Source organism: Pseudophryne corroboree, chromosome 9 (genome assembly GCF_028390025.1).
Source record: "Pseudophryne corroboree isolate aPseCor3 chromosome 9, aPseCor3.hap2, whole genome shotgun sequence".
Classification (NCBI taxonomy): Eukaryota; Metazoa; Chordata; class Amphibia; order Anura; family Myobatrachidae; genus Pseudophryne; species Pseudophryne corroboree.
The window spans coordinates 98016861-98029001 of NC_086452.1; the positions used below are offsets into that span (position 1 = coordinate 98016861).

The 12141-nt window shown below is 48.2% G+C and overlaps 1 protein-coding gene across 1 annotated transcript in view; it reads right to left on the reverse strand.

The window, feature by feature from the left end:
• CCDC93 (coiled-coil domain containing 93) overlaps nucleotides 1–12141 on the reverse strand; it is a 109608-nt gene that overhangs the window by 26703 nt on the left and 70764 nt on the right. Inside the window, exons 15-17 of the mRNA XM_063939689.1 lie at nucleotides 12032–12113; nucleotides 11709–11780; nucleotides 11473–11544 (exon numbers count right to left, since the gene is read on the reverse strand). Of these exons, the coding sequence (XP_063795759.1) occupies nucleotides 11473–11544; nucleotides 11709–11780; nucleotides 12032–12113 (226 nt within the window). The remainder of the gene's footprint in view (nucleotides 1–11472; nucleotides 11545–11708; nucleotides 11781–12031; nucleotides 12114–12141) is intronic.

Sequence of the window (12141 nt, forward strand, 5' to 3'; positions counted from 1 at the left end):
TGAGGAGCACTACTAAGCCATGTACTGAGGAGAGGAATGTCACACACAGTTACTGAGCTCTCCCTCATACAGTCACTGTGAGGAGCACTACTAAGCCATGTACTGAGGAGAGGAATGTCACACACTGTTACTGAGCTCTCCCCCATACAGTCACTGTGAGGAGCACTACTAAGCCATGTAATGAGGAGAGGAATGTCACACACTGTTACTGAGCTCTCCCTCATACAGTCACTGTGAGGAGCACTACTAAGCCATGTAATGAGGAGAGGAATGTCACACACTGTTACTGAGCTCTCCCCCATACAGTCACTGTGAGGAGCACTACTAAGCCATGTACTGAGGAGAGGAATGTCACACACTGTTACTGAGCTCTCCCCCATACAGTCACTGTGAGGAGCACTATTAAGCCATGTACTGAGGAGAGGAATGTCACACACTGTTACTGAGCTCTCCCTCATACAGTCACTGTGAGGAGCACTACTAAGCCATGTACTGAGGAGAGGAATGTCACACACAGTTACTGAGCTCTCCCTCATACAGTCACTGTGAGGAGAACTATTAAGCCATGTAATGAGGAGAGGACTGTCACACACTGTTACTGAGCTCTCCCTCATACAGTCACTGTGAGGAGCACTACTAAGCCATGTAATGAGGAGAGGACTGTCACACACTGTTACTGAGCTCTCCCTCATACAGTCACTGTGAGGAGCACTACTAAGCCATGTACTGAGGAGAGGAATGTCACACACCGTTACTGAGCTCTCCCCCATACAGTCACTGTGAGGAGCACTATTAAGCCATGTACTGAGGAGAGGAATGTCACACACTGTTACTGAGCTCTCCCCCATACAGTCACTGTGAGGAGCACTACTAAGCCATGTACTGAGGAGAGGAATGTCACACACCGTTACTGAGCTCTCCCCCATACAGTCACTGTGAGGAGCACTATTAAGCCATGTACTGAGGAGAGGAATGTCACACACTGTTACTGAGCTCTCCCCCATACAGTCACTGTGAGGAGCACTACTAAGCCACGTACTGAGGAGAGGAATGTCACACACCGTTACTGAGCTCTCCCCCATACAGTCACTGTGAGGAGCACTATTAAGCCATGTACTGAGGAGAGGAATGTCACACACTGTTACTGAGCTCTCCCCCATACAGTCACTGTGAGGCGCTCTATTAAGCCATGTAATGAGGAGAGGACTGTCACACACTGTTACTGAGCTCTCCCCCATACAGTCACTGTGAGGAGCACTACTAAGCCATGTACTGAGGAGAGGAATGTCACACACCGTTACTGAGCTCTCCCCCATACAGTCACTGTGAGGCGCTCTATTAAGCCATGTAATGAGGAGAGGAATGTCACACACTGTTACTGAGCTCTCCCCCATACAGTCACTGATGGGGGCAGATGGGGGCATTATACACGGTGCTCCAATCTGTAGGCAGACCCTCATATGGGGCATCTCAAGTCCATCAGACTGCTCTGCTTAAGTCCCTCTACCGTTTCCCCAACTACATCTGAATGTGCCCAGGCATCTCCTACCACACCACACTTATAAATGTACAATTGCAAGCTTTACCCCCTTGTTCTCTTAAAACTTGATGAAACCCTTGAAGACATTAAGTGCAAATGTGTCATTAAGGACTCAAGGAGATTAATATAATCAGCATGGCAGAAGGGTGACTTAGCTGAAACATGTAAGATCCTAGTGTTAGAGACAACACACAGACCAGGTCCATGTATGGGGCACAGACATAGTTCTGGTCCACACAAGAACCTCACGGATTGGGTTTCCATAGCCTCAGTACACCATGCGCAATGCCAGGACGTCAGCTGGAGTGGTGTACGGCACATGCGCATTGGCTCTGGAGCGGTGGTAATGCGTTCTCAGGAGTGCTGTATCACGCATCACTGTCTGGCAGTCTGACGGACATACTGTAAAAGTTGATGGGGGAGGTAGAATTATCTGGGGCTGGCCTGGGCACCTTACTTCCACTGAAGGGAGATCTTCCGTGCTACATCATCTTCTGCTTCTAATAGCTGGTGACATTTTACCAAATCCAGGACCCAACCACTTGCATCGCTCACATTCACCTGATTCACAGCAACATAGAAATCCAGCTAAGCTCATAAACATCACATGTCTTCCATCACCGTCCAGATCACTAAAATGTGCCTTATGGAATGCACGCTCTGTTTGTAACAAATTAACATCCACACATGACCTCTTCATATCTAACAACATCAATTTGCTGGCTATAACAGAAACCTGACTCACACAATCTGACACAGCCTCCCCTGCAGCACTGGCACATGGTGGTCTCCACTTTACACACACCTCCAGGCCTGGTAACCATAAACGAGGAGGAGTTGTACTATTACTTTCCCAATCTTTCGCATACACTGTTTTACCACAGGTTCCATCACTCACATTTACATCATTTGAAGTACATTCCATCAATGTTAACTCTCCTTTCTCTCTGCGTGTTGCAGCTATCGCCCACCTGGGCATCCCAAACAATTTCTGGATGATTTTTCTGCCTCGCTCCCTCACTTCCTATCCTCTCCACCATCATCATGGGTGATTTCAATATTGCTATTGATTGCCAAAAATCTGCTGCTCACGCCTCCAAACTACTCTCTCTAACCTCCTCTCTCAGCCTCTCCCAAATGGACTGACTCCTCGACTCATCAGGAGGGCCACTGCCTTGATCTAGTATTCACCAGACTATGCTCCGTTTCTGAACTCACTAAAGGCTAGTACACGGCAGATGTGGGGAGAGATGTGTGCTGAGCGTGCGGGGGAAGACGGGGGGGGCGCTCATTTCACCCAGCGGGTGAAGTGAGCGACCTGCTAGATTGGCCTGAATGCAGGCTCAATCTAGCAGCAGCGATAGCGATGAGGGGTACACACGGAGTGATCGCTGCTTAAAATCTAAGCAATCTAGTCAGATTGCTTAGATTTTAAGCAGCGATCGCTCCGTGAGTACCCCCCTTACACTCCTTTCCCCCTCTCAGATCACAACCTTATCACATGTATGCCCATCTCCGTTAATTCAAACTCTGTGTTGATGAAGTCCTCCAATCCTCATCAAACCCGCAGAAATATTAAGACAATTAATCTTCAAGAACTTTCCACCTCACTCCAACAAATGCTTTCACCTATTTCTGCATTCACCTCTCCTGAGATAGCTGTATCACACCTGAGCCAGACTCTAGAACTAGCCCTTGATGAAGTGGCTCCAGCTACCCATCACACTCCATGTAGGCTTAGATGTCAACCATGGCACTCTAAATTAACAAGACATCTACAAAAACTCACAAGTAAACTTGAATGTCAGTGGCGTAAATCTCGTATTTCAAGTGACTTCCTCACATACGGTCTACAGACGGTCTACCACTCTTATAGAAATGCCCTGGACACTGCCAAACAAACATATTTCCAAATTCTGTTCAAGCCTCTAACCCCAAACAACTCTTTAATACATTTAAATCACTTCTGAATCCTCCCTCACCTACCCCACCAGCCCCTATCAAGGCACAAGATCTTGCTTCCTACTTCAAGGAGAAGATGAAATGGTATGCTATTCGTCAGCCAGTGACCTGCTCAGTTCTTTACCTGAACCCTCTGGCACTCTCTCTTCATTTGATCCCACAAATGAAGATGAAGTATCATCACTCTTCTCATCCTGCTTCTCTACTACCTCTCCTCTTGATCCTTTACCCTCACAAATAAGTAAAGCTCAGTCTCTGGTGCTCATCCCTACCTTAACTAACATCTGTAATCTCTCTCTCTCTACTGGTATTTTTCCTTCACTGTTCAAGCATGCAGTGATTACTCCCATTTTGACAAAAACAAAATTCTGACCCTAACACTCTCTCAAACTACCACCCTATCTTTCAGCTCCCTTGTCTCTCTAAGCTACTTGAGAGACTTGCCTACACTCGACTCACACAACTTATTGGATCCACTTCAGTCAGGCTTCCGTTCCCAACACTCCACAGAGACAGCACTGACTAAAGTGGTTAATGATTTGGTCACTACGAAATCTAAAGGCCATTACTCGCTACTTATTCTTCTAGATCTATCTGCTGCATTTGACACTGTTGACCACTCTCTTCTCATACAAACACTACAATCCCTAGGTCTTAAAGACACAGCCTTTTCTTGGTTCCTATCCTACCTATCTAATCGCTCCTTCAGTGTTCGCTTCTCTGAATCTACCTCCTCTTCGCTACCTCTTTCAGTTGGAGTACCGCAAGGCTCAGTCTTGGGTCCTCTGCTTTTCTCCATCTATACCTCATCTCTTGGTAAACTAATCAGCTCTTTTGGATTTCAGTATCAGCTGTACGCAGATGATACTCAAATCTACCTATCCTCCCCTGCTTTGTCCCTATCTGTATTGGTCCGTGTCACTGAATGCCTTTCTGCCATTTTATCTTGGATGACATCTCGCCACCTCAAACTTAATATTTCAAAAACAGAGTTAATTATATTTCCACTGGCCAATAGTAGGTACCAACCTGATATGTTGAAAACTCAACAATCAAACGTACCCCACAAACTCGCTGCTTAGGTATCATACTTGACTCTGATTTGTCCTTTGTTCCCCACATTCAATCTGTCTCAAAATCATGTTACATGCATCTAAAAAACATATCCAAAATGCGACCATACCGGACACAAGACACTGCTAAAATAAGAATTTACTTACCGATAATTCTATTTCTCGTAGTCCGTAGTGGATGCTGGGAACTCCGTAAGGACCATGGGGAATAGCGGCTCCGCAGGAGACTGGGCACAAAAGTAAAGCTTTAGGACTACCTGGTGTGCACTGGCTCCTCCCCCTATGACCCTCCTCCAAGCCTCAGTTAGGATACTGTGCCCGGACGAGCGTACACAATAAGGAAGGATTTTGAATCCCGGGTAAGACTCATACCAGCCACACCAATCACACCGTACAACCTGTGATCTGAACCCAGTTAACAGCATGATAACAGAGGAGCCTCTGAAAAATGACTCACAACAATAATAACCCGATTTTTTGTAACAATAACTATGTACAAGTATTGCAGACAATCCGCACTTGGGATGGGCGCCCAGCATCCACTACGGACTACGAGAAATAGAATTATCGGTAAGTAAATTCTTATTTTTTCTGACGTCCTAGTGGATGCTGGGAACTCCGTAAGGACCATGGGGATTATACCAAAGCTCTCAAACGGGCGGGAGAGTGCGGATGACTCTGCAGCACCGAATGAGAGAACTCCAGGTCCTCCTCAGCCAGGGTATCAAATTTGTAGAATTTAGCAAACGTGTTTGCCCCTGACCAAGTAGCTGCTCGGCAAAGTTGTAAAGCCGAGACCCCTCGGGCAGCCGCCCAAGATGAGCCCACCTTCCTTGTGGAATGGGCTTTTACAGATTTTGGCTGTGGCAGGCCTGCCACAGAATGTGCAAGCTGAATTGTACTACAAATCCAACGAGCAATAGTCTGCTTAGAAGCAGGAGCACCCAGCTTGTTGGGTGCATACAGGATAAACAGCGAGTCAGATTTTCTGACTCCAGCCGTCCTGGAAACATATATTTTCAGGGCCCTGACTACGTCCAGCAACTTGGAGTCCTCCAAGTCCCTAGTAGCCGCAGGTACCACAATAGGCTGGTGCAAGTGAAACGCTGAAACCACCTTAGGGAGAAATTGAGGACGAGTCCTCAATTCTGCCCTGTCCGTATGAAAAATTAGGTAAGGGCTTTTATAGGATAAAGCCGCCAATTCTGAGACACGCCTAGCTGAAGCCAGGGCCAACAGCATTACCACTTTCCATGTGAGATATTTTAAGTCCACAGTGGTGAGTGGTTCAAACCAATGTGATTTTAGGAACCCCAAAACTACATTGAGATCCCAAGGTGCCACTGGAGGCACAAAAGGAGGCTGTATATGCAGTACCCCCTTGACAAACGTCTGAACTTCAGGAACTGAAGCCAGTTCTTTCTGGAAGAAAATCGACAGGGCCGAAATTTGAACCTTAATGGACCCTAATTTTAGGCCCATAGACAGTCCTGTTTGCAGGAAATGCAGGAAACGACCCAGTTGAAATTCCTCTGTAGGGGCCTTCCTGGCCTCGCACCACGCAACATATTTACGCCAAATACGGTGATAATGCTGTACGGTTACATCCTTCCTGGCTTTGATCAGGGTAGGGATGACTTCATCCGGAATGCCTTTTTCCTTCAGGATCCGGCGTTCAACCGCCATGCCGTCAAACGCAGCCGCGGTAAGTCTTGGAACAGACAGGGTCCCTGCTGGAGCAGGTCCCTTCGTAGAGGTAGAGGCCACGGGTCCTCTGTGAGCATCTCTTGAAGTTCCGGGTACCAAGTCCTTCTTGGCCAATCCGGAGCCACGAGTATAGTCCTTACTCCTCTCCTTCTTATGATTCTCAGTACCTTGGGTATGAGAGGTAGAGGAGGGAACACATACACTGACTGGTACACCCACGGTGTTACCAGAGCGTCCACAGCTATTGCCTGAGGGTCCCTTGACCTGGCGCAATACCTGTCTAGTTTTTTGTTGAGGCGGGACGCCATCATGTCCACCTTTGGTTTTTCCCAACGGTTCACAATCATGTGGAAGACTTCTGGGTGAAGTCCCCACTCTCCCGGGTGGAGGTCGTGTCTGCTGAGGAAGTCTGCTTCCCAGTTGTCCACTCCCGGAATGAACACTGCTGACAGTGCTATCACATGATTTTCCGCCCAGCGAAGAATCCTTGCAACTTCTGCCATTGCCCTCCTGCTTCTTGTGCCGCCCTGTCTGTTTACGTGGGCGACTGCCGTGATGTTGTCTGACTGGATCAGCACCGGCTGACCTTGAAGCAGAGGTCTTGCTAGGCTTAGAGCATTGTAGATGGCCCTTAGCTCCAGGATATTTATGTGAAGCGATGTCTCCAGGCTTGACCACAAGCCCTGGAAATTTCTTCCCTGTGTGACTGCTCCCCAGCCTCTCAGGCTGGCATCCGTGGTCACCAGGACCCAGTCCTGAATGCCGAATCTGCGGCCCTCTAGAAGATGAGCACTCTGCAACCACCACAGGAGAGACACCCTTGTCCTTGGTGACAAGATTATCCGCTGATGCATCTGAAGATGCGACCCGGACCATTTGTCTAGCAGATCCCACTGGAAGGTTCTTGCGTGGAATCTGCCGAATGGGATTGCTTCGTAAGAAGCCACCATCTTTCCCAGGACCCTTGTGCATTGATGCACTGAGACTTGGCCTGGTTTTAGGAGATTTCTGACTAGTTCGGATAACTCCCTGGCTTTCTCCTCCGGGAGAAACACCTTTTTCTGGACTGTGTCCAGGATCATCCCTAGGAATAGAAGTCGTGTCGCCGGGATCAGCTGCGATTTTGGAATATTGAGAATCCAACCGTGCTGGCGCAGCACTATCTGAGATAGTGCTACTCCGACTTCCAACTGTTCCCTGGATCTTGCCCTTATCAGGAGATCGTCCAAGTAAGGGATAACTAAAACTCCCTTCCTTCGAAGGAGTATCATCATTTCGGCCATTACCTTGGTAAAGACCCGGGGTGCCGTGGACAATCCAAACGGCAGCGTCTGAAACTGATAGTGACATTTCTGTACCACAAACCTGAGGTACCCTTGGTGAGAAGGGTAAATTGGGACATGTAGTTTAAAATTGGTCTCACCGAGCCGTCCGGCTTCGGTACCACAAATAGTGTGGAATAGTACCCCTTTCCCTGTTGTAGGAGGGGTACCTTGATTATCACCTGCTGGGAATATAGCTTGTGAATGGCTTCCAATACTGCCTCCCTGTCTGAGGGAGACGTCGGTAAAGCAGACTTTAGAAAACGGCGAGGGGGAGACGTCTCGAATTCCAATTTGTACCCCTGAGATACCACCTGAAGGATCCAGGGGTCCACTTGCGAGTGGGCCCACTGCGCACTGAACTTCTGGAGACGGGCCCCCACCGTGCCTGAGTCCGCTTGTAAAACCCCAGCGTCATGCTGAGGATTTTGCGGAGGCGGGAGAGGGCTTTTGGTCCTGGGAACTGGCTGTTTGTTGCAGCCTTTTTCCTCTCCCTCTGCCACGGGGCAGAAAGGAGGCGCCTTTTGCCCGCTTGCCCTTATGGGGCCGAAAGGACTGCGCCTGATAATACGGCGTCTTCTTAGGTTGAGAAGCTACCTGGGGTAAAAATGTGGATTTTCCAGCAGTTGCCGTGGCTACCAGGTCTGATAGACCTACCCCAAATAACTCCTCCCCCTTATAAGGCAATACTTCCATGTGCCTTTTAGAATCCGCATCACCTGACCACTGCCGCGTCCATAAACCTCTTCTTGCAGAAATGGACAGCGCGCTAACTCTTGATGCCAGTCGGCAAATATCCCTCTGTGCATCACGCATATATAGAAATGCATCCTTCAGATGCTCTATAGTCAGTAATATACTGTCCCTATCTAGGGTATCAATATTTTCAGTCAGGGAATCCGACCACGCCAGGCCCGCACTGCACATCCAGGCTGAGGCGATTGCTGGTCGCAGTATAACACCCGTGTGAGTGTATATACATTTTAGGATATTCTCCAGCTTTCTATCGGCAGGTTCGTTTAGGGCGGCCGTATCAGTAGAGGGTAGTGCTACCTGTTTAGACAAGCGTGTGAGCGCTTTATCCACCCTAGGGGGTGTTTCCCAACGTGCCCTATCCTCTGGCGGGAAAGGGTACGATGCCAATAACCTTTTAGGAATTATCAGTTTTTTATCGGGGGAAACCCACGCCTCATCACACACTTCATTTAATTCCTCGGATACAGGAAAAACTACAGGCAGTTTTTTCCCACCAAACATAATACCCTTTTTAGTGGTACTTGTATTATCAGAGATATGCAATACATTTTTCATTGCTTCAATCATGTAACGTGTGGCCCTAGTGGAAGTCACGTTTGTCTCCTCATCATCGACACTGGAGTCAGTATCCGTGTCTGGTCTGCCATTTGAGGTAACGGGCGTTTTAAAGCCCCTGCTGGCGTTTGAGACCCCTGGACAGGCACAAGCTGAGTAGCCGGCTGTCTCATGTCGTCAACTGTCTGTCGTAAAGAGCTGACACTGTCACGCAATTCCTTCCATAAGCTCATCCACTCAGGTGTCGACTCCCTAGGGGGTGACAACTCTATAATAGGCAATTACTCCGCCTCCATCTCATTTTCCTCCTCAAACATGTCGACACAATCGTACCGACACACCGCACACACACAGGGAATGCTCTGATAGAGGACAGGACCCCACTAGCCCTTTGGGGAGACAGAGGGAGAGTATGCCAGCACACACCAGAGCGCTATATATAGACAGGAATACCACTATAAAATGTGCTTTTCCCTTTATAGCTGCTGTTAGTATCAAAACTGCGCCAAATTAGTGCCCCCCTCTCTTTTTTACCCTTTTCTGTAGTGCAGGACTGCAGGGGAGAGTCAGGGAGACGTCCTTCCAGCGGAGCTGTGATGGAAAATGGCGCCCGTGTGCTGAGGAGATAGGCTCCGCCCCCTTCTCGGCGACCTTTTCTCCCGCTTTTTGGTGAGTTCTGGCAGGGGTTAAAATACATCCATATAGCCCTGGGGGTTATATGTGGTGTATTTATGCCAGCCAAGGTGTTTACATTGCTGGTCAGGGCGCCCCCCCCTAGCGCCCTGCACCCTCAGTGACCGAAGTGTGAAGTGTGCCTGAGTAACAATGGCGCACAGCTGCAGTGCTGTGCGCTACCTTGTTGAAGACTGATGTCTTCTGCCGCCGATTTTTCCGGACCTCTTCTTGCTTCTGGCTCTGTAAGGGGGCCGGCGGCGCGGCTCTGGGACCGAGCTCCGAGGCTGGGCCTGTGTTCGGTCCCTCTGGAGCTAATGGTGTCCAGTAGCCTAAGAAGCCCAAGCTGGCTGCAAGCAGGCAGGTTCGCTTCTTCTCCCCTTAGTCCCTCGATGCAGTGAGCCTGTTGCCAGCAGGTCTCACTGAAAATAAAAAACCTAAAACTAAACTTTCACTAAGAAGCTCAGGAGAGCCCCTAGTGTGCACCCTTCTCGGCCGGGCACAAAAATCTAACTGAGGCTTGGAGGAGGGTCATAGGGGGAGGAGCCAGTGCACACCAGGTAGTCCTAAAGCTTTACTTTTGTGCCCAGTCTCCTGCGGAGCCGCTATTCCCCATGGTCCTTACGGAGTTCCCAGCATCCACTAGGACGTCAGAGAAAAACTCTAATCCATGCTCTCGTTATCTCCCGCATTGATTATTGCAATAGTCTCCTAACTGGTCTTCCCAAAACAAGACTCTCACCACTACAATCCATTCTGAATGCAGCTGCGAGGTAATCTTCCTCGCTAGACGTTCAACTGTCAGTCCCTCCCATTGGTTACCTGTATTCTACCGTATTCAATATAAAATACTTTTACTCTCACACAAGGCCATTAACCAAACTACACCAACGTACATCACTTTGCTTATCTCAAAATATCTCCCAACCCGACCTCTTCGCTCTTCACAAGATCTGTGTCTCTCATCCACACTCATTACTCGCTCCCACTCACGATTTTAGGACTTTCTTCGGGCTGCAGCCACTCTGTGGAATGCCCTACCATGCAAAATAAGACTCTCCTCTAGTCTCCAAACCTTCAAGCGTTCCCTGAAAACTCACCTCTTCAAGCAAGCGTATCAAATTCCAGAACCGTCCACATAACTTTCATGAACCTTACTATCAAATTGCATCCCCTCTGCACAGTCCACACATATCCTCATGTCTTCTCCTTCCTCTCGACCCCGGTTCATCATTGTTGTATAACCATATCATACAGCCCACCAAGAACCTTTGCAATCTGGTGGACAACTATGCAATAGATAGCACCTATCCTTGTGTATCCATGCCTATTTCCCTATAGATTGTAAGCTTGTGAGCAGGGCCTTCCTACCTCTATGACTGTTTGTTATTACCCAGTTTTGTTATATCATTGTTATTTCCAATTGTAAAGCGCAACGGAATTTGCTGCGCTATATAAGAAACCGTTAATAAATAAATAATACATCATACAGCGACATTCTAGAGAACTGCGAGCTTCCAACTGCCAACTGTTTGGGGAAGGCCCTCTCCTGTTTCGCATTACAATGCCCCTATGAACAGGGAGAGCTCCATCAAGAGCTCCATGGTCTGCCAGGATTGGGGTGGAAGAACCTGATTGTACTACACAGACCTGATCCCATTGTACACCTTTGGGTTGAATGGGAATGCTACCCAGTGCCCGACCTCACCAATTCTCCTGTTGTTGGAACGGATGTGAATCCCCGCAGCCATCATACAAAGCCTAGTGGGAAGCCTACCCAGGAGAGTGAAGACCGTTATAGAAGCATAGCGGGCACCAATACCGTATTAATGCCCATGGTTTTAGGTACTGTATATATAAACACACACAGATGCAGGAGTCTCACCAGGAGGAGTCGGATCTTCTGCAGCTTCTCTCGCTCCGCTTTGTGTTGCTGTTCAAATAGCAGAGATCGCTCCTGAAAATACAGCAAAACGTACAATATAAATCCTCAGTTCTTTCATCTATCACAAGAAGAACATACACCACACAGAACAGTACAACGTCTATTACATATAAACAATCTCTGCAGAATGTGAAAAAGTCGGGATAAAGTCACCGAAAACTAAGCGGTCACTTTACCTTTTCTTCTCCGTTCTCTGCTGATTCAGTCTTTAGATTCTCGATGTTCTGCGTCAGACGGGCCATTTCCTCCTGCAAGCGGCAGAACAGACTCATTATACAATGTAAATATAGGTCTATAAGAAAGAGAGAGTTCTAGAATATCTACAGGATTGACAATCATTGTAACCATTATATATCTAGCATATCTGATTCTCTGCGGCTCTTTACATTCATAGTATAGCAGCAGAAAGTGACATCAGGGCCCCGGGACACCACGACTACAGTGACATGTTGGCGAGACTCCTCAGAGGTCCTCACCCTGCGGATTATAAGAGACTCACCCGGCAGTGAGCCCGGAATTGCTGCTCCTGAGTCTTCAGGCTTTCATTCATCGCCACCATGGATCGGAGCTTCTGCAAGATGCTGAATGTAGAGATATTAGGTACTGATC